Raw genomic sequence first — 27697 nt, forward strand, 5'->3', positions numbered from 1 at the left:
TTTTTGCTTTGTAATTTTAGGAAGTAAGGGAGGATGTTGATTAAAAGTTAAATATTATCTGAAAAAAATATCTTGAGGCAACTAACACTAATACTCAGTGTTTCTGTTGCCAGTATCTGTTTTATGCACATATAAGTATGGCAGCACAAAAATGTGTAATTCATAAATGAAGCTAGATTATTTCCTTGTGTTTCAATTTTGTGCATGTTTCACAGCTCTAAAATATATCAAAATAATCTAGTATGACTTATTCATTTTCCTATATCCCATTCCCACTTACCTAGGTAAAGTACTTTATGGTCTATAAGCTAAAACAGTTCATCAGAAATTGAGAGAATTGAAGATTGAAGAAGTAGTAAAAGTACAAATAGATATCCTTTATAAAGTACTAAAAAGCAGAGAGTATGAGAGTGAAAATTGCAGTTAAGATATTAATGGTATTATCGCTAAAGCAGACTGATTCCATTTAATACCACAGCTCAGCTAGGTTAGGGTGGGAGGTTGGCAGTTCTCTCCGTGTACAAACTCTGCATGCAAACTGCTTATGACTCACCTGCTTCGCCATAATTCTGGCTCTCTGTGAGCTCATTCTGTAGTTGTTGGGGTGATATATTAGTTCCTGGCTTCCTTTGGGTCTAAAATTGAACCTCTAGAGATATCTGAAAGCTGTAATGTTTCCTTTCCTGTTTTTCTCAAAGTTTGATGAGCTAGACAAATTATATTGAGGATTAAAAAACATCTTTTAATTATCTCTATTTCTGAAGGAACCATACTTCAAGGATATCAATAAGACTATTTTCATGAAGGCAAAGGTAAACTATACTAGTGAAAACAACATAAAAAAAAGGCCACATTCATTTAAATAAGAACTCAAGTTTTGTGAAAGAATAAGATTAGCACTTAAATCCTGAGCAGCTTACTTATGAGGCCTTGGGCAACACCCACACTCTGTTAAAGCCTCAATTTCCTCAACTGTAAAATCAAGTAAAAATGATGCACCTTTTATGTTTTTTGTGAATATTGAATGAATTATTAGATGTGAAGAACTCTGTAAACTCCACGGTAAATAGTAAATGTTCAAAAGATATACATTTGCTTTAAAAAGTAAGATGAATCAGAAACATAAATAAAGCCAAGGTACTCCAAAAACCTACCTGAAAAATAAACCTGCTTCTACCATAGTTTTAGACTCTGTTTGGGTGAGTGTATATAAAAAATGAACTGTGTGTTTATTAATGGTAAAATTCAGTTTCTCATTAAATTTCAGACTAAAAAACCATTTTTAAAATATAACATATAGCACATATAGTAGGTATATGTGTAGTGAATAAAATTCATAGAAGTAACCAAATCTTTTAAAAATTGTCTATTGCTTCCAATATTTCACAGCCTTTTTCTCTTTCCAATCTTGCTTTTCCCTCCAGTTCTGTATAGTTTGTCTGATTATTACGCTATTGATAAATACAATGAACATTTAAAAAATTTTAGCCCTGCTGGTGAGGTTCAGTGGTTGAGCATCGACCTATGAACTAGGAAGTCACGGTTTGATTCCTGGTCGGGGCACATGCCCGGGTTGCAGGCTCAATCCCTGCAGGAAGCAGCTGATCAATGATTCTATCTCATCATTGATGTTTCTACCTCTCTCTTCCTCTCCCTTCCTCTCTAATATCAATACAAATATATTTTTTAAAATTTTTAGATCTTCTCTGAAATTTGGAAATGCACCTTGTCTCCTCTGTTGTGATATTACATTTTCTTTGTTGTTTTTTAAGCTGGTAAGAACCTTTAATGTGAGACATACCCTCTTAACAAAATTTTAAGTACACAATAAAGTATTGTTAACTATTGACAACATGCTGTATAGCAGCTCTCTAGAACTAATTCATCTTATATACCTGACCCTTTTTGTCCATTGAACAAGTCTCACTTTCCCCTCCCCCCATCCCTGGCAACCACCATTCTACTCTGTGTCACCTATCCATGGACATTTAAGTTGTTTCCACATCGTGGCTGTTATGAATAATGATGCAATGAACGTGGGAGTGCAGCTATCTCTTTTAGATCCTGATTTCAAGTCTTTGGATATATATATATTCAAAAATGGATAGTAGAACAATGAATAATATGATAGTTCTAATTTTAATGTTTTGAGAAACCTACATACTGTTTTCTATAATGGCTGTGCCAATTTATAGTCCCACTGACACTGTACAAGAATTTAAATTTCTCTACATCCTCACTATCATTTAGCATGTTTTAATAACAGCCACACTAACTGGTGTAAGGAGATATCTCACTGTGGTTTTGACTTGCATTTCCCTTATAATTAGTGATATTGAACATATTTTCATATAACTAATTGCCCTTTCCAGTCTTTGGAGAAATGTCTTTAATCAGTTTACTGGGGTTCTTTTATTGCTCAGTTATAGGAGTCTCATATATTTTAGATGTTAACCATGTATCAGATATATAGTTTAAACATATATTCTTCCATTCTGTAGGTTATCTCTTTCACTCTATTGATAGTTTCATTTGCATGCAGAAGCTTTATAGTTTAATGTAGTTACACGTGTCTAAATTGCTTTTGTTTCTTGTACTATATCCAAGAAATAACTGCCAAACCCAATAACATGATTTCCCTCTGTATACTTTTCCAGGGTGCAGTTCCAAGATTTACATTTAAGTCTTTAATTCACTTTGAGTTGATTTCTGTGTAGGGTGTTAGATAAGGATTCAATTTCATTCTTTTGCATGTGGATATCCAGTTTTCCCAGCACCATTTGTTAAAGATACTATCCCTTTCCATTATTTATCTAGATGACCTTATCTAAAATTGCTTGACTATATATTTATAGGTTGACTTTTGGGTGCTCTATTCTGTTTTATTGATCTTTATGTCAGTTTTTATGCCAATATTATACTATTTTAATTTCTGAATCTTTGTCATATATTTTGAAATGAAGAATTTTGATGCCTTGACCTTTATTCTTTCTCAAGATTTCTTTAGCCATTTGGGGTCTTTCATGATTCCATGTGAATTTTAAGGTTGTAAAAAATGCCATTGGGATTTTGGTAGCAATCACATTTTCTTTGTTTCTCCTACCACACTGATTTCACTTTTTGCCTCTACTTTTCTACTGTTATTTCTTCTAGTTCCTCCTCTATTAAACCCTTTTTCGTGCTCACAACATCAGTTATCAATGAACCTCAAATTTATTTTTCTATCTTAGACATCTCCTTAAAGCTTGAGTTTTATATCCACATATCTATAATTGATTTAAGTTGGATGTCTTAAAGCACCTCAATTTCTGCATGCCAGACCAGATTCTCAAATCTGATTTTCATCCTGTGTGCTTTATCTTGATGAATATTACTACTATCCCTTCTACTATGTAGATCAAATAATAATATTCATCTTTAAACTTTTTATATTCCTTTCCAGGTTTTGTACCTATTTTACATTTTAGATATTGTCATTTTCCTTGCTTTTCTTTGAATCTCTGCTGCCACCCTCCAATCTCAATATAATTTCTTGTATTCAAATACCTATACATCATTTCTTACATATATATTCTCCTTGAATCTCCATTCTAGCTAGCACATTTATCAGGTGTGACTTGAGGCAAATTATTTAAATTCTCTGAGCCTCTCTTATATAAAAGGTGAGAACAATTATTTTACACCATAGTGTTTTGTATAGAATAATGATCTAATGTACATAGACCTTTTTAGTACCTAGCTTGGCATACAACAATCACCCAATAAGTTTGAGTAACTGTTATTATTATTGTTTTCATTATCATTCTACTCATAATCATTACAGTATCATCAATTTGCAGTTTGAAAAATGTTGTAACATCCATTATAGATTTACTCAAAGTTGTCCAGGGCTATAAGTAGTATTTTTTATTTATTAGTTGAGGCTCAGAGTTTATAACTTTCCAAGGAGGATATGGGTAGATGGTAGAAAAGCCAGAGTACATACCTATATCTGGCTTCAAAACTTCTTCTCTTCACACTACACTATCTTGTCTCCCAAAGGAAGGTGCTTTGAAGCAGAGGAAACAGCCATCCCTGAGGAATCAGTTAATTATCTCAATATACTCAAACTAAACTGCAAATTCATTAGTCTTAAGTTGAAACTTTATGTCTGTTGAAATTGGTTTCAGTTAATATGTCCCAATGAAGAAACTGAGAAACATCATTTTAATAAGGCCCCTTGAAACTGATTAACAAGTAAACCCACTTTTAGCAATTACAGTAGGGAATTTTGTTTGCAACACCGAGTTTTATAATAAGACCCAGAGAGACAGTTTCATCATCAATACTTAGCAAACTCTGACTTCAGTTTCTCTATACTTAATGATCAGCATTTGATTTAATTAAAATCAACAGATAAAGAATGGTGGCTACTAGAAATGACACTTTTCTTAATTTTCCCAGATAGCCAACTTTTGCAGCCTGGCTAGGAAAGGAAACAATGACCTTTTAGCTTTCATATTATATAGTATAGGAAAGCAGTTGGCATTCAGGAACTTCTAAATTCTGTGACAAGATACTACATATTACCTAGTACAAAATAATTTGGGAATAAAGACACTGATTAATTTTTTTTTCAAATACAGTGCCAAACTGCTAGTTTTTACATATGCTATGACCCTAAGGCCTTTCTAGAATTCTAATGCATGTTTAACTCTTCCCTGAACATTGAAGTTTTAAGGAATAAACTAGGTATAAGTCCTACTCAAATGCAAATAGGATAGAAATATCAAATACCAGTTATGCATCCTAACAATAAAAGGTGGCATGTGTGCAGTTTGCACGGAGGTGTAGGTTTGTGATTTGCATCAATTAGGCAAAGTATTGGTTTCTGAAAACCTTCAGAATACAGATTATGAACTGAACTATGATAAAATGCCTCTGACTGTGGTTTGCTCATTTTCTAGAAATAGGATAGGACACAAAACCTCTTCACAATACAAAATTATATTAAAAGATATCAAAGCAATTCATTCCATGAAAAACAAATGAAATAAATGCTTGAAGGAATAAATCAAATTTATAACTTAAAAGTATCAAGAAAATAATGTGTATATGTGTGTATTTAAAGGAATACGAATGAAGGCATATGCAGAGCATTTTTCATTCGTAGACATAGGAATTAAACACCAAAAATTAAATAAAGAAAAAAAGCCTTATGTAAATTGAGTCAGAACTGCAAAATAAAAGGAAAAATAACTAAATAGAAGTTTCTCTTTAGCCACTTTATCTGTGGTTCCTGACACAAACTGGGGACTCAGCAAATCATTATTGAACAATAAATGAATCTTGTCAATTGGACTCCCAACAGTGCCAAGTTCTGTATTTTAGAATGGTTTTCTCTTTTATGCATGTAAATTATATGTGTGTGTATATATATATATATATATATATATATATATATATATATATATATAATATGTATATATATATATAATATATATGTATATATATATATTATATATATATATTACATGCATGTATATATACATAAATTTATGTGTATTTTTAATCATTGGTAAATATACATTTTACTAATAATATACATTTTACTAATGACTATTCAAATATGCATATAAAAGAAAACACCGATTTTAAAGAATGAGCTAAGCCAAGTAAAACATATATATTTATTAAAGTTACTGCAGAAAAATGCAAGCTCATGTAGTACTGTTTGGAGTTAAATTGCCAAAAGCTGCTGGAAAGATTCATTTATTGCTCAACAATGATTTGCTGAGTCCCCAGTTTGTGTCTGGATTGTCAACAGATAAAGCTGCTATAAAAAGACTAAAACCTCTACCCACATAATAACAGAGGCAACAAACAAACTAAGCAAGTAAAATACAAATGTAAATGATACAGAGTGGGAAAAGGGAATCAAGAAAAGGAGGCAGTAATGACAGTAGTTAATGCTTGCTAGCACTTATGATAGTCCAGTCATGATTCCAGATCTTTGCACACTTCAATTCATTTACTTTTCAAAGAAGCACTTGAGGCAGTTACTGTGGATGGTGGAAACAAGACACTGGATGTTATGTGACCAAGTACTGTGATGGCACATGATGGCAGAGACAGAATTTGGGCCCAGATAATCTAGCCCCTGTGTTCTCACAGGTCACCTCTGCGAAAGTGTCGAGGGCTGAGGGAGTGAGATACCTAAAAAACAGTATTCCCCTTTTTATTCTGCCATTCCTGCTTTCATCTCTCCAAAGGCTCATGATTCAAATCCAGGCATGAACAGGAATCAAAATCTTTCTGCATTCGAGCTATGGCATCTCAGTAAAATAGGAAGTTTGCTCTTGGAATCTCATGGTCTTGGGGTCAAACCTAAGTTTTACCACTTCTAGCTCAGTGACACTGGGTGACATCTCTGGCTTCTATCAATCAGGCTCTTCAAAACCAAGTCTTAGTGATAGGAAAATATGAAAAGTTGCTTTAACATTATTGAGTTCTGAGTAAGTGGTGCTTATAAAGCGCAGGAATGCAAAGCTGGCTCTGTCCTAGAGGTACATTTCATTAAACAATGTGGGAAGCACTTGGATACCCAAGTTCCCTCCAATTCTGTTTTCAGTATTATATGACTAAAAGTAACCAATGCTATAACAACAGAGACTTTCACAACAGACTTACTGGATTTTGTCTTGCTAGAACCACTTCATAGTCTTAAACATTGCAGAAATTATTGAACTTTAAAAATTAAAGTAGTTAGGTATATTTAAAACCCATTGGAAGTAGTGCCTGATATTCAGAGTCACTGTACCGATATAACATTGTGTAATATATACTGTAACCACATAAGCTATTTATGCATATATATGATAGGCAGATGTGTGTGTGTGTGTGTGCGCGCGTGTGTGTGATTGTTGTGACTTGTCATAAATTTATGTTGTTTTCTGATTTTTGGTTACTGTCATGCCTTTAATATGATTTCTCCTACAGTGGAATATTACATTTATTTTTTGCTTAATGTATTTTTTAAGTTAACTCATACTTTATTTAAATAAATCTGGAAACCAAACTGTATATAATCACTACAAATGAGAAAGATTTGTGCCAATCACCATAAAGAAAAAGTAACAAAAATTACAAATATTCAAACATTTAAAATAACCAAATGTCTGTGTGTATATAAAATTATCTCATAATATTATATTTTGGGAAATACTGGCAAAAGAAATTATAGTATAAGAGCTACTCAGAAGTTCATAATAAATTAAATCATTCTGTTATATTAGATTTAATGGTTAAGTTTAGATGTTAGATTTATGGGAAGATATAAATACTATCATGTTAAACTATTTTTTTAAAATTATTTTTACATCTGTCTCACTCAACTGCAATAGTATTATTAAAGCAGTAATAAGGTGTTCTAAGTGAATGCAAATGTTATAAATTTTGGAGAGAAAATATTGAATTACAATTATGATTTTAAGCTCTTTTTTTAAGTTTTGTTTTATTGCTTAAAGTATTACAAATAGCATTACATATGTCTCCTCTTTTTTTCTCCCTTTAATGTTCCCCTCTTAAATTAATTTCCTTTGGGGAGTGTGCACCATCAGTTGTCAAGAATAAGCACTCAAGAAAGGAGAATATCTTTGCTGTGTTTGTTTGTGGGGTTTTTTGTTTTGTTTTGTTTTGTTTTGCTTTTTGCTTGTTTTGTTATCCCAAAGGTTAACATTAAAAATCTAAGAGAATTGTGCAAAGCTAATGCAGTAAAGTGGAGAGTGGGCAAGAACTCATAATGACGAGCCATGTTCTGACCACAAGCAGTAAGGGCTCAACCTGAGATTGACAATGTGAGTAGGATTTATAGATTGGTGTATCATGAAGGAATTTGTGGCCTTCCTCTGAGTACCATACTGGATTCAAATGGTTGCTGTGAAGTCACAAAGCTACTAAAAGTACACTTATTGTACTGACATATTCAGCACCTGTCACTACCCAGGGTCCAGGGTCCAAGGTATCTCAGTTATAGCAGGTCCAGATATTCAAAAGCCTTTTCTCACGGTTATCTCATCCACACTCATAGTCACCCTTTCATCTAGGAACTGTGGCAAATGAGCATTACCCCCTCTTTGAGAAAAGAAATTAAGTCAGAAGTTGAAAACTTCTTAAAATGGAAATCATCATTAAGAGTATAAAACACTTGGACTTAAAAGTAGTTTAGTTAGGAAATGTGTTAAAAATCCATTTTCTTTAATAATGAGCCAAAAGCTACACAATTAATAGCCAGGTCTCAGGGAGCTACAACTCATCAGGCCTGGCTGTGGGGTGGAAATCAACACTTGTTCTCCATCATGTTACAATTTTCCCATTTTATTTTCTTTCTGTTGGATGTAAATAAACAGATTTTGTTTTCTCCAACTTGTTTTTATTACCCATGGGAACTTGTAAGGCTTTGTGTTTGCAAGGCATCAGAGAATGTGGGATACGTTTGATGATGAGCCCAACCAAGAGCTTCCAGAAGCAGGAATCTCTGTGGAGCTTTGATGGCTAGTCTATTGTCTATCTCCTTTGGGGAGGGTTTACAAGGTTAGGCATAACATAAAACCGCTTCTCATAGTTCCTGATCAAAATGTTTCTAATAATTCTTAATCCTGCACTGCATGCCTTTTTTGACACTTCAAAACTATTACTACTTAACAGATCAGGACCTGGGGGCTCAGAGGGATATGGAGGCTGGGACAGTGGAGACAAATGCTAGTGGTATGCTCAAAGACAAGGTCACCTTTCCAGGTGCTCTGTTCACCACATCATGAGGACCAGTGAGAAGTAGGACTGGGGAAGGGCTGCTGGTCCAATATGACTTCATCTTAACTAATTGTATCTGCAATGACTCTCTTTCCAAATCATGTCATTCTGAGTTCATTGGGCTTAGGACTTCAACACATCTTTTTGGAAGACACAATTCAACCCATAGTAACAATAGCTAAAAATGTGTGTTGGCTAACATGGAAGCTCGTTTAGTCCATACCTACAAACAGTGTGTGTATGTGCCAGGCGGGGGGTGAGGGGGGGTGGGGGGCAAGTTGGCTGAGTATTCCTGAGGCCAAGAAAGAAGCTTGTAAGTATCTGAACATGCTAGTGGAGAGAAGTGGCCCAGAAGTTGGGACAATCAGAGGCCATGACAAGTTCAGCACTCCTCAAGCAGGGAGACAAAAGATTTATAACCCAAATCTATGACCTGAGGGTTGGGTTTGTAACCCCTTCTGGTTAAGAGAGAGGACCGGATTTACTTTATTCAATACCAGGAAAATAGGCAAGTATCTGAGGAGATTTAACCATCCTCAAAGCAAAACTTTCCCTAGGAAGTAGAGGTGAGATGACAAGGATCATATTTTTGGAACATATTTTAAGAACACTTGAAAGGAAAATTAGGATACTGGCTAAGTGCTATAACTAGTGATCCCCTAAAAATACAGTGAGTCCCTCAATAAAGGAGGATTGCATTTCTTTCTCGGGCAACAGTATGAGTTGGGGGCTAGGGTAAGGCAATTAAATCTTCAGTATGTAGCTTTCATGTTTGGGTCTAGGCCAATCATTTCAGTGGCAACCTGTTTGAGTGGCCAAGGTCAAAACCACTAGACCTTGGAATATGGTCTTGGAATGACAGGTTATAAGGTCAGTCTCTGTGAAAGTAGTTGTTCCTTGAGCAGCCTTACTTTTCAGACTTGATACTAACTCTTTAGAAGCAAATATGAGTGGTTTAAAAACATTTTTAAAAAATCTGTGTTAACATAGCTTCCAATATCAGTAAACAGTACTCTTTCCCCCTACTCAGTTATGAATGAAAAATTCCCCTCCCTTCATCATCTGCCTTTCCTCAGATCCATTCTAAAGGGATGGAAGTGGCCCGTGTTTAATGAGTATATTAGTCTAAGTACCAATATTGTTTCTGAATTAATCCATCTTACTTGCAGTATTACTACAATTTTGTGCTGCTTCTCAGAGTCCTCCTGCACATACTCAATTGTGTACCCCTTTTAATTAGATTACCACTTACAACAGGATAAACTCACAAATCAGAAATCACTTCTACTTTACTTCCATTTACCTCTATACTGGTAAGTTAGCAACAGTCATCAAAGGTAGACAAATTTGTATTCTACATTTAGCAAGAATGGAATGTAGATAAAGCGGACTGTATATGCACCAATCTAGATAAATTAAGCAGTGAGCTTTTGAAGACTTTTAACCAGCCCCAAAAAAGGATACCATTTTGACCTGTATTACTTAAATTTGAATTCATGCCTAGAGCAATATAATTTAGTTGAACAGTGCTTCTTATGTGGTTGATTCACTCTAGGCACTAAAAGCTTGATACAGAACCAAAACATTTAATATTAGTAGGAAGAACTGGAATAAGTGATATTTTGAAACATATCAATCAAAGGTTTAATAGGACAAAGGTCAGATTTAAGTACCAGAAAATTCATACTGGTTTATTTTTTTATTATGATGAGGGTAGGAAAATCTTTATAAATAATAACCCTTTTATTTTTTTAATATATTTTATTGATTTTTTACAGAGAGGAGGGGAGAGGGATAGGGAGTTAGAAACATCGATGAGAGAGAAACATCGATCAGCTGCCCCCTGCACACTCCCCACTGGGGATGTGCCTGCAACCAAGGTACATGCCCTTGACCAGAATCAAACCTGGGACCCTTGAGTCCACAGGCCAACGCTCTATCCGCTGAGCCAAACCAGTTAGGACAACCCTTTTAAATAATTATTTAAAGGGTCATAAATAATTAACCCTTTTAAAACCAATAAATTTATACTACAATCCAAAGCAAAGAGTAAGAGTAATTAAACAGATTATTGAAACACAAATAATGTTGACTATAAAACAATGCATACTGAGGACAAATCTTATGATTATATTGAGATACTAGTTGAAGATTTCAAATAAAATTTCATTTTTAGAATCCATATGTACATAAACACTACAGAATACTTTTTTTGGTAAACCAGGCTCCATCAACATCTTGTAGTCAGAGAAAAAAGATGAATTCTTACTTATTTTTCTTATAATATTATATATTCATTTGAAACTAGGCAGAGGAGTATGTGTATATAAAATATATCCTAAGAAGTCATGTTTGATTTCAACAAGGGTACCTCCAAATTAACATGTATCTATCTAAACTTATCCATGAGTTCTTCCAGTGACTACACTTAGCACAATTTTATATACACTGTGAATGACACTAGTGTTTCAGATTCAATAATATGGTTGCATATACAGGATAAAGCAAGCTTCATCATTAGAGTCCATTCATGGGATAAAGCATCACCATATTAGATTGGACCTCTTATTGTATGTAAGAGTTGTCATCAGAACGTCTCTTTTGAGCTAGGACTTTTATGCCTGTACATTTATAATAGACTAGGGGTCCAGTGCATGAATTTGTGCACCTTGAAAGGAATCGTGGGCCGTGAGGCTGCAGTGGGCACAAGGGCGGGTCTCAGTCCATCCCCTGCTCCCCTGCCCACTCCTCCTGCTATGGCCCCCGGTTCCCTGTCTTCCAGCAGCCTCACTTCCACAGCCACTGTTCCCACCTGCTGATGTAGCTAGCCCTGCTCGCACCCGCTGATGGCACAGAGCAATTGGGGCAAAACCAGCAGCAGGTGCGAGTGGGACTGGCGCAGTCAGTGGGTGTGAGCAGAGGCTGCTGCCCCAATCACCCCCCAGGAACAGGGGGGGGGGTGGAGAAGCCCTCAGGGGTGATCAGGGCCAGCAGCCACCGCCCATACCCGCTAATGGTGCCAAGAGATAGGGGCAGGTGCCAGGTGCTGACAGTAAGTATGGGCGGTGGCTCTGGTGCTGGCAGCAGTTGTGAGCGGGGCCAGCGACAGCAGCAGGTGCAAGTGCCGGGCAGGACTGCCACACTTGGGAGCAAAGAATTTTTAATAACTACCAGGGGCTTGCCCCAATGACAGTGACTGGCACCCCGCCTTGGTCTGGCACCTGGATCACCTGCTTCACCATCCCACCATGGCCGAAACTCGCCATGTTCCGCGCTCTGCTGACTGCTGCTGACTCCCGCCATGTACCATGTGCACCCCCTGGTGGTCAGCACATGTCATAGCGACTGGTTGTTCAGTTCGGTTTTTCCAGCATTTGGTCTATTTGCATATTAGGGTTTTATATGTATAGATAGCAATACACCACAAAAACATCTGTGGTAGTTTCACTGACCCAAGTTGGCCTTGATGATTGCTTTATTGACTGCCTCTTTCACATCCTTGTTCCTCAAACTGTAGATCATGGGGTTCAACATGGGGATCACAGTGGTATAAAACACAGCCACCATCTTCCCCTGCTCCACAGACTCTTCAGTGGGCCGCCTGAGATACATGAATATGAGAGTCCCATAAAACATGGTAACAGCTGTCAAGTGGGACCCACATGTGGAGAAGGCCTTCTTCCTCCCATCAGCAGAGTGCATGCGTAGCACAGCTACTACAATGAGGGTATAGGAGATGAGGACCACTGAGAGGGAGTAGGTAAAGTTAATTCCAGCAATCACGATCATTGTGGATTCTTTGATGTAGACCCCGCCACAGGCAATCTTGATGAGAGGAGGGTCTGCACAGTAGAAGTGGTTGATTTTAAAGTTTCCACAGAAGTACAAGCCATATGTCCATAGTGTGCATATTAGACTAACAGAGAATCCATAGACATAAGGCACAGAAATGAGCCGAACACAGACAGTCCTGGACATTTTACTGCCATAAAGCAAAGGGTTGCAGATGGCCATGTAGCGATCAAAGGCCATCACTGCCAAGATATAGACTTCCACATGGACAAGAGCAATGAAAAAGTAACACTGCACCAAACACCCCACATAAGAAATGGTTTTTGTCTCTGATAATAAGTTTTCCAGCATTTTGGGGGTGACATTGGATGAAAACCACACATCCACAAAAGACAGATGACTCAAGAAAAAGTACATAGGGCTCTGAAGCTGGGGGGTGACACTGATCAATATGATCATACCAATATTCCCTAATAGAGTTATTATGTAAACTACTAGGAACACCCCAAACAAGAGAACTTGAAGATCCTGGTGACTGGTCAACCCTAGAAGGATAAATTCTGTCACATCTGTGAAATTTGGCATTGTCTTTACATAGACCCAGTCTGTATGGCCTATGGAGAAATTTTTTTAAATGAATGGATTTGTTTTATTCTTAAACTTTTGAGTCAATTAAAATAATTTTAAAAATCAATGAGGATTTTGCATAATGTCCAAGAATATATGGGCATAATTGTTTTCTTTAATAGGTCTTATAAGTGGTTACTATCAATATTTATCAGTTTCTTATCTGTAAGAGAGAAAATTACATTCATTGTTAATACATATTATTAAAATTAGACATTTGTATTTTATGACACTATGTAGATTAGACATTTGTAGATTATGACACTAATGTTAAAATCATAGGGAATAAATGTGACTAAAGTTAGACTGAGAGCTGTCAAAGAATGGTTAAATCCAATCCCACATGGACTGATTTACCAAAAAATGTTCTATATGCTTCATATGTACATTGATTTTTGAAAATAAAATTGTATTCAGAAACTTCAACCAATTTCTCAATATATTGGTATTATAATCTAGTTATTGACATATATGTCCTATGTTATGCCAGCATATGATATATGCTTTCATCATATGACATTTCTGGTTGTATGTTATTTTGTTTAGCCAACATTATGCTTGTCTGGCTGCTACTACTTGCAGGGGTGAGGTGAGAGAAACTTAACAGCATAAACTCTGTCAGTTGAACAATTATTTCAGAAGAGTAAACTGCAAGTGGTTTAATCACCTAGCACCCACTATCAAAATTATGTCAATAGATAAATAACAAGACGTAAAGATCAGGTAACATCGTTTAGTAACGAGTATGTCTCATTTCAGATTCTGGTTTCAGAACTTATCAATTCCATGCTTATGATTCACATTCAAACTTGGCATCACTGCAAGGGAAAGGTTCCCAAACAATATTTTCCTGTTTTACTGCACTTCTCCAGTTGACTTCTTCCAAGAACTAAAAACTTACCGTGAGTTTTCAAGAACCTAATTGTAGGATTAGCACAAACTTGGGAATTTAAAGTCTCAATAATAATAATGTTTAAAGGGTATATTACTGAATTATAAATGGGTCTTTGTAATTGCTGACATTAATTAATTTTATAAACACCAAAGCCAATTACATGTCAGATGTGTTTGTTACATCTAGAGATAATCTAAATTCTGAAAATCTGAGGGTGAGCAAAATATTCAAGATTCTGGCTTGCATTATCCTTTATTGTTGTTGAAAAGGAATTAGTAATAAATGAATTAGCAATAGATAAATATGCAAATGAGATCAATTAAGGAGTGGAATTGCTGTGACAAAAGTACAGCACACTAAGAAATAAGAAATAAGAGGAGGCAGAGTGCAGATAGCATGATCAAAATGACCTCTCTGAGGAAGTGAATTCTGAGTCAGTGAGAAATAGCCAGCTGTGTAAAAATATGAAGGAAGAAGTGAGTGCCAATTCAAAAGCTCTGAAAAGCCAAGATTAGCTTGGCATATTGAAAAAGAGTGTTACTAGAAGCATTCCTTTATATATGAAAAAGTGCATGAACTTTATGATTATACTAGAGGCCTGGTGCACAAATCTGTGCATAGGTGTGGTCCTGCTGACCTACCCCAATTGGGGCCAATCAGGGCCGGGCCAGCTGGGGGGCAGGGGATGCGAGAGGTTGGCCGGCTGGCCCAGCCCCTGATTGGGGTGGCAGGGGCGATCAGGGCCACAGTGTGTGTCAAAGCAACTGGTCGTTCCAGTCATTCCAGCATTCTGATCACTTGGCTTTTATGTATATAGATCATAGTACCTCCAATTAGTAGCAGGGCACATTTGAGAAGTTAATTAATTTCTATGAACTATTTTCTTACCCCTAAAATGTTTAATACATAAGTTAAATACATCATCTTTAAAATGAATTAGGCACATAACCGAATAGGCACTGCAGTTTTAGTTCTGATCTAAGTTTCCTTTTCCTAGAGAGCTCCATAGTGCAGCTCATCTGTTTTGGCTCCTTTTAAGTACGGAAATACTCACCCAGACGAGCGCTGCAGACCGTGTTTGGGAAATAGAGCTAAGGTCAGGGATTTTCTTATATAAAGACTCCTGACCCCACTCCATGAACCCAAATTCTCTAATGAACAGATTTTCACTTGAGTTAACACTACTGCTATATTGTTTTAAGTATAAAATATATGAAAAGCATCAAAGTATCTAAAATCATAAACTAATGCTACTAATTTTGTTTCAGTCCCTGTGTGATGTGTATATTTCTCTTCCTCTACATATAATCACTAGCTCTGTGGTAGCAGCATTTGCCTCATTCATCTTGGAACCCTTTAAAATGCCTAGGCTGGATGTTACATAGATCAGATATTCAGAAATATTCACATATATAATTTATTTAGAAAGCATCCAATCTCTAAATAAGCTTCATATATTACTATAGTCTAATATTATTAAAACTCCCTAAGATAGATTTTTCTAGTGACAATCATCTCAACTTTAGAATATTAATAAGAATAATCAACTTTTATTGAATGCTTATGAAACCCTTTGCATGCAAAGGTTATGAAACATTAGAATTGTCACTTTACAAATGAGGAAACTAGTGCACTGACAGGCTAGGAAAGTCTTCATGAGTCAGACGTCTGCTCATTGACCAGACTTGGGGTACAAACCAATTAATTTAACTGCAGCATGGTACCCTTAATAACCTTATATTGCCACCTCTTTGATAACTTATTATTCTATTTCTACATATTTAAAATTTGGTTTGATTACCCTCTAAGCATGAACAAATTTATCCTTTTAATAACTTATCCTTGATGGACAGAGCTTTGTATGACCCTAGAGCAGGCTGAGCTACAAAGATAGACCACTTCTTCTCTCTACCTTTCCATCGTTAGGGGATCCCATAACCTAGGAGCAGATGAGCGTCATTTCTGAGATAGAGTCAACTTATTACACAAGTGTGCTTCATCTATAAAAACAATTGTGAGTATAGGATGTGCAATTTACAAATAAAAAAACAAATGATCTTTTATTAACTTTTTAGGAATTTTTCATGAAGAAAAATTACTGGTGCAATCATCCTCAAGGACACAATATCCTCAAACATCACTTACATATATTTTAAGACAACAATGTGCAAATCAATGAAATTTGTAGAGAAGAATGAATAGGTGAAAAAGTGAGGAATAACCTAGCTGGTGTAGCTCAGTGGTTGAGGTTCGACCTATGAACCAGGAGATCACAGCTCAACTCCTTGTCAGGGCACCTGCCTGGGTTGTGGGCTAGATCCCTAGTGGGGGCGTGCAGGGAGGCAGCTGATCAATGATTCTATCTCATCATTGATGTTTCTATCTCACACTTCCTCACCCTTTCTCTCTCTAAAAACCTATTTTTTTAAATGAGCAATAAAAAATTGTAAATCCCCATTGTAACAAGATCATTCTTATGAAGTTATGAATAAAATCTGAATAGAAATAAAAATATTTGCCAGTAGTATAATTTTACAAAATTAAACACAGCAATAACAAGTAAGTCTACAAATAAGGTTTCAGTCTTCTCTTAATAATAGGGATAAAGATAATATATTTTACTGCATTCATCTGTATTGTATAAAATACAATTTGCAGACCTACCTTCAGCAGAGGAGAATAGCAGATGATACTTTTTCATTATTTATAATAGAATTTGGAACATTGAGAGCATCTCCCCAAGGAACTACCCAGGTAATTATGAAAGGAATAATGATTCCAATTCTAGAAACATCTCAAGGGTAGGAGAAGCTAAGAGCTGTTAATTGGAAGAATAATTCTTTTAGTTAAGAAATCAAACATTTTGATATCATGATATAATCTGTCTCACGTTCCCATGTGTTCTGCCCTCTTTTATCCACACTTAGCAATTATGCTTGTCAGAAAAACATTCTTGGTTTGCATCATGTAAAATTTCGGTCAGTCACTTTCTTTTCTGTTGTGTTACAAGTCTAATAAATTCCATCTGTCAGGATATATGATCACAGCACCTTGTTTTTCTTTGTTTGTTTGTTTGTTTGTTTTTTATAGGTGTCAGATTCATCAAAACTATAGGCCACTTGGAAACATTTAGGGAGACTGGGTACAAGTAAAGGCCTTGGTGAAGCGTCAATTTCAGTAGAGCAATTTGACTCATGGAGTTTAAACTATTCTGGGAGTCAGAGCATCAACTTTGAAGTCAGACAGGTCAGGAAGCATACCTTGGCTCTAGCCACTGTAACCATGTGACCTGGGAAAAGTAACAAAAGCCTCAGTACTCACCTGTAGGATGGGGTAACTACTAGATTACAGTGACTTGACGATCTCAGATGACATAGGGATAGCTCTCGGCATAATGCCTGCCTCATATGACACACTAAAAAAAATTTTGAAATGATTTATGCAGTTTTCCCTCTGTACAGTTACCGACATAATTGTGCTCAGGCAACGTTTTATTCTGAATTCTTCAGTGCCCAAGTGCCCAGAAATCCTGAATTCTTTCTAATTTATTATGGATAAAATACATCAGATGCACTTTTGGGCACCAGGCTATTATGATGCGATATACACTCTTTCATGAAAATGTAGTTTTGAAAAGAAGGAAGTGTGTGTGTGTGTGTGTGCGTGTGTGTGTGTGGGTGTGTGTGTGTGTGTGTGTTATAGAAAGAAAAAGAGTGGCAGAGACAAATACACTTTGTGTAGGAGATGATTAGATATAATGAAGTAAATAGATGTAGAAATACATGTAACAATACAAATCTATTTCAAAAAGTATTTTACAGAAAAATCCTGAATTTTCAGCTAATGGCAAATTTAAGTTCTGCCAACTCATGGAAATTATGAACCAGAATAGGCCTTGGAAATCAAAGACTACATCCTAAAAATTAACTAGAGGAATAATAAAAGTTGAATTTTCCAAGGTCACCCACAAATTTATTTAAAATTTGGAAACTCAGACCAGGAACATGATTTAACCATTGACCATGGCCTCATCATTCTTCATGTAAAACTAAAGTAACTCTCCAGAAATCAGTTGACAAAGCATTTCACCTTTGAAAAAAAAAGAGGTTACAAAGCTCATACATAACCACATGCTAACAGATTACAAAGTATTAAAATGCTTCAAAATCATATTATGAAATATATAACATGCTCTATCAAGAGTTCTCCAATAAATGGTTTTAATCTCACTCCAAAGTAACATTAAGTAAGGTAAATTACATCTTAAATTCTTTAGGGAGTTTAAGTTTTGTTATTAGAGACACAGTAATACTACATTTTAATCTAAAATAGCAATTTGTTTATATGTGAATAGTTTTAATGTGTTGCCCATGATATGTGTGTGTTTATCTGAAAATGAATTCATATGCATTTTTGGTTTCACTTAGGGGTAAGAAAATTCAAAAACAGACAAGGAAAAACATTTGTTCTCATATTGCATGGATCTCATTTTATATTTACACTAGAGGCCCGGTGCACAAAAATTTGTGCACTGGTGGTGGGGGGGTGTCCCTCAGCCCCACCTGTGCCCTCTCACAGTCTGGGACCCCTCGGGAGTTAACGACCTGCTGGGTTAGGCCTGCTCCAGGTGGCAGAGGGCAGGCCCAATCCCTAGGTGCAGCCCCTGGTCAGGCTCAGAGCAGGGCCGATTGGGGGGTTGGGGTGCTGACCCTCCTGTCACGCACAGAGCAGGGCGGATCAGGGGGTTGTGGTGTCACCCCTAGCACGTACAGAGCCAGCCGATTGGGGGTTTGGGGTGCTACACCCTGTCACTCACAGAGCAGGGCCAATCAGGGGGTTGGGGAGCTCCCCCTGTAATGCTCAGGGTAGGGCCAATTGGGGAGTTGGGGCACCGCCTCCTGTCACACTCAAGGCAGGGTCGATGGGGAGGTTGGGGCTCCACCCTGTGACACACAGAGCAGGGCCCATTGGGGGTTGGGGCGCCGCACCCTGTCACACACAGGGCAGGGCCGATCAGGGGTTTGGGGAGCTCCCCCCTATCAGGCACAGAGCAGGGCCGATCAGGGGATTGGGCAGAGCCTTCCCCTGTCATGAACAAAGCAGGGCGGATAGGGAGGTTGTGGCCCCACCCCCTGTCACACACAGAGCCGCAGGGCAATCAGGGGGTTTGGGCGCTGCCCCCTGTCACACTGCTCCAGGGGCCAGGAGGCCTCGCTGCTCCGCTAATCCCGGTGCTGGGAGGTATATTACCCTTTTACTATGTAGGATAGAGGCCTGGTGCATGGGTGGGTGCTGGCTGGTTTGCCCTGAAGGGTGTCCTGGATCAGGGTGGGGGTCCCCACTGGGGTGCCTGGCCAGTCTGGGTGAGGGGATGATGGCTGTTTGCATCTGGTCACACCCCCCTTCAGGGTGGGGGTCCCCACTGGGGTGCCTGGCCAGTCTGGGTGAGGGGCTGAGGACTGTTTTCAAGCTGGCGGGTGACTGAAGCTCCCAACCACTCCTTTTTTCCTTTTTTTTTTAATTCTTGGATTTATTTACCTTCTATGGCTGTCACTGGAGCTGAGAGCTGGCTTTTGCTCAGACCTCAGCTGCTGAAAGCAGGTTTCTGGCTTTGTTTACCTTCTGTATTTGAAACTTTGTTGCGACTCCAGCTCTGAGATCCCGGCTGACTGAAAGCAGGTTTCTGGGGTTTTGTTTAGCTTCTATATTTGTAACAATGTTTCTTAGAGTTGCAGCTCAGATCAGAGCCCAGCAATGGCAGGCAGGGAACTTGGCTTCCTCCATCACTAGAGTAAGCAAGCCTCCTGTTCGTGTCAGTAGCCTGGCTGCCAGCCGCCATCTTAGTTGGCTGTTAATTTGCATATCTTGCTGATTAGCCAATGGGAAGGGTAGCAAAGTTATGGCTAATTACCATGTTTCTCTTTTATTATATAGGATATTTGCAGATAAATTTATAGCTACTTAAATGTGTAGCTTAAATCTGTGACTTACATTTCTATAGTTATATATTGTCCACATCAAAACATCCAGTTATTTATTTATTTATTTATTTATTTACTTATTTATCTGAAGATAAAGAACCTTTAAGGAAGTCAATTTGTAAATTCTTTGCCTCATGCTTGTACTTTGTGACTTGAGGTATAAGAGAGATGCCAAATTATGTTAATACTAGAATCCCGTTGCAGGAGGATTCCTGCAAGAATAGGGCTTCCTCGGGCTGATTGCGCCACCAAGCCCCTCTGCCCAAGGCCGCAGATGGGGGTCCCGCCCGCCCAGGGCTGCACATGGGGGTCCTGGCTGGGGGTGGGGCTTAGGTGGCTGTTCACTCCTCCAAACCCCTCCACCCAGAGCTGCACACAGGGGTCCCAGCTGGGGGCGGGGCTTAGGTGGCACATGGGGGCCCAGATGGCGTCTCGTACTGGCCCGCCCTGCCTGCAGTATGCAAATTAGCTGCCATCTTTGTTGGCAGCTAATTTGCATATCACACTGATTAGCCAATGGGAGGCATAGCGAAGGTACAGTCAATTACCATGTTTGTCTATTATTAGATTAGACTAGAGGCCCAATGCAAAAATTCGCGCAAGAGTAGGCCTTCCTTCTCCCAGCTGCCAGCACTGGCTTTCCTCCGGCACCCAGGACCCAGGCTTCCCTCCTGTGGCCACTGGCAGGCAACCAAAACCCAGGCTTCCCTCCCTCTGGCCAGCTGCAGGCACCCAGGACCCAGGCTTTCCTCCCTCTGGCTGGCTGCAGGCACCTGGGTCCCCCAGCGGCTTCGCTCAGGCCCTGGCTTTGTCAAAAAGGATGTCTGGAATGACATCCAGAAGACGTCCAGTCTATCCGGTCTAATTAGCATATTACCCTTTTATTAGTATAGATTATCATGGCAGGACACGGTATTGTTAACAAAAAAGAAACCACCCTAAATATTTTATTTCTTACAGATACAAAAATTATTTTTAAATATTTAAGTACTAAAGCATCACAGATGTGCAAAATATTACACATGAATATCACTTTAATTTGTTAAGAAGAATCTGGAGTATTGTGCTTTCAAAATGGCACATCCATCCACTAATTCTACCTACTTTATTCAGACTGAAGACTGTTGGCAGGGGCACATGAAAGTGCAGTCTGGTGTCTGGCAACTTTTGCTTAAATTATAGTAGTTATTGGAATCATGCTGTGTCTCTTAAAAACAAAAAACAAAAATTGAAAAGGATTAAATGCAATAGAATTGCTATTTTCAAAGTAGTTGTCACTGAACAAACCTGCCTCACACTTTTTTAAAAAGGCATGAAATATCACAAAATATCACAACTTCTAGCAAGACCATTTTATGACTTCGTTCTAGAAAATTAAATTAAATATTTTTCTGCCCCAATTTACTCTCCAACTAAGCAAATTGGTATTTCCCAAAATTTATCTACTGCATTTTAAATAAGAAGAAATCTGTTTATTCTAGCTAAGTATTAGAAAAATTTCAGTTAGTATACTTCTGCACTTTGGCTCAAATAACCTTTTTATTAGATAATTAACAAAATTTTGTTATCTTCTCTACTTACATCAACAGGAATGGGTCAATCTACTTTTCTCTGAATTTGAGTCTTTCTCTGTTTTTTTTCTTTTTAATGCACAGTCTTTAGCTTTTGTAAAAAGGTCTTTAGCTTTGTCCTGAGCCATTACCTGCTGACAAACAAATAATTATGAAACATAGAAGACAAGATTAACTCAATTTTATTTTATTCAGTTACACATATTCTGCTCATCACTTTACTCGTGGCTTCTTTAACATCCTTGTTCCTCAAACTGTAGATCATGGGGTTCAACATGGGGATCACTGTGGTGTAAAACACAGCCACCATTTTCCCCTGCTCCACGGACTCCTCTGTGGGACGTCTGAGATACATGAAAATAAGAGTCCCATAAAATATGGTGACCACGGTCAAGTGGGACCCACAGGTGGAAAATGCCTTCCTCCTCCCTTCTGCTGAGTGCATCCGTAGGATGGCAATGAGAATGAACAGGTAGGAAATGATAACCACAGTCAGGGAATAGGTGAAGTTAATGCCTGCAAGAATGATCATGGTATATTCTTTGACAAAGGTCCCAGCACAAGCCATTTTGATAAGAGGAGGGTCTGCACAGTAGAAGTGGTTGATCTCAATTTTTCCACAGAAGTACAAGCCATAAGTCCATAATGTTGCTGCCAGACTAGTCAGAAAACCATATATGTAAGGGAAAGAGATCAGTCGAATACAGACAACCCTTGACATTCTGCTGCCATAGAGCAGAGGTTTCCCAATTGCCATGTATCTATCAAAGGCCATCACAGCAAGGATAAAAATTTCTACATGGACAAGGGCAATGAAGAAGAAACACTGTACCAGGCAGCCAGTGTAAGAAATAGTTTTTGTCTCTGATAACAGGTTTTCCAACATTTTAGGGGTGACATTGGAAGAAAACCACACGTCAACGAATGACAAATGACTGAGAAAAAAGTACATGGGGCTATTGAGCTGTGGACTGACCTTGATTAACATGATCATGCCAATATTGCCCACTAACGTGATAATATAGACCACAAGAAAAATGATAAAGAAGAGAACTTGCCATTCCCGATGACTAGTTAGTCCCAAAAGAATAAACTCTTTCACATCGGTGAAATTAAGCATTTTCTCACTTCTAGGTGAATGTTAATTACAAATCTCTGTGACAACAAAAAGGAAATAAATTTAAAAATCAGGTATTGATTATTTATTAATTTATACTTTTATTCATGTCTGTTTCATATTTTCTTTATTACATAGCTATGACTGCGTTTTGTCATTATTTTCAGTAAATCTTTTATGAACAGTTGCTATGCAACAGAATCTCTTCAGGTCACTAAGAATAATAAGTTCTCAGGTTCATTAACATAACAATTATATAAAATATTATGATTGAAACATGCTAGTACTAAATATTGTGGTTAGCCAAATTTCCATCCTTCATTTCTAATCCTGGCTCATTTGATAGTTTCACATTTTTAAGATATTTATGAAGAGTTATACTTCTCTTTTAACCACAAGTCAAAAATAAATTTTTATGTCATCTTTTCTTATTTTAAGTATATTCTCCAGGATTAGAAATGAAAGCCATTTAAACAAATAACTCATTCCTAAATGTCAGATAAAAATATATTTTGTATCTAACCTCATATTTGTACTTAACTTAAACTGAAGTGGGACAAACTAACCACAGTCATCATCAAAACCGAGTGAAAAGGGTGAACCACTATACACATTCATCCATATTCATACATTATACATATCCCCTGCATACGGACTCTTTGGCATATCTAACATGTAATTATAATCTACTAGGTGTCATCCACTGTTATGTTTGGAGACTCAAAAGTAAAATAAGGAGCTGCTCACCTTTCTGCATTTTTTAAAGATTAGCAAGAGAGAAATTTTTATTTGGAAAGTCAGATCTGATTGCATAGTACCACAGATGTTTCATCACAAAGGAGGTATAAAAGATGGGGGTGTTGGTATTTTGCAAAAGCTAAATACATGAAAGCCTGAGTGGTGGTTCACCGGGTAACAGCTATGATGAACTGACAGGGAAAAATGGAGTAGTTAGGTCTTATCTTACAGAGTACAAAGTCTGGAAAGAAATAGAGAATTTGGGATCTTAGAAGCACTGACAGTATTTTCTTCACCATTTAAAGGAAAAATATATACACAAATTTTCTATATTGTAACACTCTGTTTTTTAAATTAAGTTTCCAATAGATATAGATTTTCCCCCAAAGGACCAAGAATGAGAAAAATATTAAGTATAAAGTTAAAAAATTATGTTTCTATTGTCTGGTTGAATTCTAGCTCCATGACATAGGGAAGGTTTTATTTTTTGTTTGTTTTTAGTTTCTCTATGCCTTAATATGATGTAACAGCAATAATAATATTCATTTCATTGCGTACTTATGAGCATGAAAGATATATTATACAGTAACACACAATAAATATACAAAGGACAATTGTTATTAAATAAACTCCTGAAAATTATAGCTTCCATTAATAGTTTGTAATAATCAAATCTCTATAGAAAAATTCTCTCTCCCTCATTTCTCTCTCTTTCACATATACAAATAACACACCTATACACACAGATAACATATATGAAATAATTGATGTTAATTAATTTAAAAAATCCAATATACAACCTTCATCTGGCAGTTCTAGGCACATTCATTTTTATACCAACCTGAGAATGAAGAGAAATATCTCCAGTTAGGATGCAGAGTTGAAAAGTGAATGCTGTGTAAGAGATGGAAAACAACTTATATATACCAGGCAAAAGGGAAACTGGAGGTCCATAGAGACATTTCCTTTAAATCTTTTCCTTAGTAAAAAAAAAAAAAAAAAAAAAAAAAAAAAGAAACAATTAAGAAGCTTCCCCTAGAAATGACTCTGGAGGAAGTACATCTCTAGAGGAAGAGTTGACTGTTGAGTTTTGTGTTTTCAATAACAGATTTGCACAATTTTATTTCCCCTCCATCTCAAGTTGTTTTGGATGTGTCTAGGATCAAATAACAATATTTGTTTTGGGTTTGCATCACACTAACTCTGGTGATGGTGTTACTCAATTTGAATAAGGTCATCTTATGTTCTGTACTCAGAGTCTATGCCACTTGGCTTTTCCAGAGAAAGAGGGAATGATATTATTCCTTATAATTAAAATTGTAGCTTCTGGAAGCAGGAAAAATATATATGCTTCTACTTACTCAGTTTATAAGCAAGGCAAACTAGAAACTTAATCATAGCAACAATACAGCATTTATTAAAGTTAACACATGCCAGACACTGCTAATTTAATTTAATCTAATTCTCATAATTATCTTCTTAGGTAATTGTATTATTGCCATTTTATAGAAAACAAAACAAAACACGAAAACCCAAAACAAATCTTAGAAAATGGTACCTTACTCAAGGTCACACTCAATGAATTGAAAAATAGATTCCTGATTCCAGAATTTGATTCCAGTTATACTGTTAATTACCTCACTCTATTGCCCAACAACTATTAACAGAGCAGACCAAAAATTTCAATTTCTGACCCAAAAGGAGTTTCATTTTCACTGTATGACTAGTGTATGTGTTTTATTATATCATAGTCTTTATGGACTTGAGGAGGGAAAAAGAGTGAATATATCTTCACATCTCCTCCAAAGTTTCTAAAGATAACTTGATTAAATATATTTATGGACACACACTCTAAATGTGTTCCAAAACACCAACAAGATTGTATTATCACCTACTAATAGTCATTATAAGGTAAGACACAAATAGGATCTTACATGGATATCATAGGATACTAAGTATGCTCACATATAAATAAAGTTTATTGAATTAATTAGTATCATTAGCCTACATAAAGAAAACACAATCTTTTATAAAATCTTGATTTCTACAACAGCCAAATGCATTTAGAAAGCACATCCATGAAGGCATTTTTATGATTTTGCAAAATGAAAACAAAAGCTTATTTAGTTGTAATATTGAGACTCTGAGAAAAAAGTTTTATGTGACAAAATATTTTAAAAGGGATTTCACTCAAGAACATTGGTGGAGATGTTTTCAGGTATCTAAGATCCTCCCATCACCTGTGAAATAAAGTGTTACTCAATTCAAGTATTGGGAGTCATTGGAAGTGGGTTAGGTAATCATTACTTAAATGAGTAAAATTTTAAAGTGAGGTATTTTTTAAAAGCGGGGTGGTGTAGATTGCTATTCATCAAAGAGGCGATGGTAGAACCCTATGTTTTAGCCTGACATGGTATCCTGGAATAAAAGTTTCCTGAACTCTCTTGCAGGGAGGTTAGAGAATATGATTAAGTTGGCCCCAAAGATCTGATAAAACATGTTGTATAGAACATTTAGAGCATTTGAATCATTTGCTCATGTGGGCTGGCTGCAGAGCAGCCATTGTGCATCATAAAGTGACTGTAGGAATGCAAGCCATCTTTAAAACAAAACAAAACAAAACAAAAAACAAACAAAACAAAAAAACAAGCTGTAAAGGACTCAGAGACCAAATCTAATAAAGCTGGCATACAAATAGGAGACTGCTTACTTCCAGATTTTTTTTTTACCTGACAGAAAAACAAAATAAAGTGAAAATTTAGATTTGTTTAAACCACTATTTTTTTTCCTGTAAGAAATGACACTAGCCCATATAGGAATGTGTATGAATTGCCTAAATGTTACCTCTTATTCTTCCCATTTTCAAGCACTTGTTCAGGGAATTTTAACCTCATCAGCTGCCTGACACAAAATGTGAGAAATGTATTGTGTAAAACTCTCTTAAAAAGAGATGTCTAGCCCTAACCAGTTTGGCTCAATGGATAGAGCTTCAGCCTGAGGAATTCAAGGGTCCCAGGTTCGATTCCGGTCAAGGGCATGTACCTTGGTTATGGGCACATCCCCAGTAGGGAGTGTGCAGGAGGCAGCTAATCAATGTTTCTCTCTCATTGATGTTTCCAACTCTCTATCCCTCTCCCTTCTTCTCTGTAAAAAAATCAATAAAATATATTTAAAAAAAGAGATGTCTAACCCAATAATATCATATCTAGCTATGTCTAGAAATATTTTTAATGACAGTTGAGCACTTTTATTTCCCCAATTTTTGTCTCCAGATTGCTTTTCTCAATGCCTCTTTCACATCCTTGTTCCTGAGGCCATAGATCATGGGGTTCAGCATGGGGATCACTGTGGTGTAAAACACAGCCACCATTTTGCCCTGTTCCACCGACTCCTCTGTGGGACGTCTCAAATGCATGCAGAAGAGGGTTCCATAGAAGATTGTGACCACTGTCAGGTGGGAGCCACATGTGGAGAAAGCTTTTTTTCTTCCTTCTGCAGAACGGCTTCTAAGGATGGCAACAAGGATGAACATGTAGGATGTGAGAATGATCAGGAGGGACTGGACGTTGCTGTAGCCAGCGACTATGTACATCGATAGCTCTTTGCTGTAGGTGTCAGAACATGCCAGTTTGATAAGAGGAGGATCAGCACAGTAGAAATGATTAATTTCATTAGCACCACAGAAAGTGAGGTTGTAGGTCCTCAAGGTCTCCATCACGCTAAGGAGGAAGCCATAGACATAAGGGACGATGACCAGGCGGACACAGACACTCTTGGACATCCTGCTACTGTAGAGCAGTGGATTACAGATAGCCATGTAGCGGTCATATGCCATGACAGCCAACATGCAGTGCTCTGTGAGGACCACAGCAATGACGATATAGCACTGCACCAAGCAACCTGCATATGAGATGGTCTTCTTCTCTGATAAGAAATTTTCTAGCATTTTGGGGGTGACATTTGTGGAGAAACACAGATCTAGAACAGACAGGCTTGAGAGGAAGAAGTACATGGGAGTGTGGAGTCGAGAATCAATTTTGATTAAAACAATCATGCCCACATTTCCTATCACAGTGACCATGTAGACCATGAGGAACAGCACAAAAAAAGCAACTTGCAACCCTGGATGACTTGTTAGGCCCAAGAGAATAAATTCTGTCACTTCAGTGTAGTTTCTTCTGGACAT

The 27697-nt window shown here is 37.1% G+C and overlaps 3 protein-coding genes across 3 annotated transcripts; all 3 read right to left on the reverse strand.

The window, feature by feature from the left end:
• Positions 1-12234: 12234 nt before the first annotated feature.
• Positions 12235-13167, reverse strand: OR5M9 (olfactory receptor family 5 subfamily M member 9; the record flags this gene model as incomplete). The annotated part of the gene is made up of 1 exon (XM_081100013.1): positions 12235-13167. The coding sequence occupies one exon, from the start codon at positions 13165-13167 to the stop codon at positions 12235-12237; it is 933 nt and encodes a 310-aa protein (XP_080956139.1).
• Positions 13168-21843: 8676 nt separating this feature from the next.
• On the reverse strand, positions 21844-22776 carry LOC308525226 (olfactory receptor 5M3; the record flags this gene model as incomplete). Its single annotated transcript, XM_081100015.1, has 1 exon — positions 21844-22776. One exon carries the CDS (start codon positions 22774-22776, stop codon positions 21844-21846), a length of 933 nt encoding a protein of 310 aa, XP_080956141.1.
• A 3982-nt stretch (positions 22777-26758) lies between these two features.
• On the reverse strand, positions 26759-27697 carry LOC308525215 (olfactory receptor 5M5-like; the record flags this gene model as incomplete). Its single annotated transcript, XM_081100004.1, has 1 exon — positions 26759-27697. One exon carries the CDS (start codon positions 27695-27697, stop codon positions 26759-26761), a length of 939 nt encoding a protein of 312 aa, XP_080956130.1.

Source organism: Myotis nattereri (assembly GCF_964212035.1).
Source record: "Myotis nattereri genome assembly, chromosome: 9".
Lineage (NCBI taxonomy): Eukaryota > Metazoa > Chordata > Mammalia > Chiroptera > Vespertilionidae > Myotis > Myotis nattereri.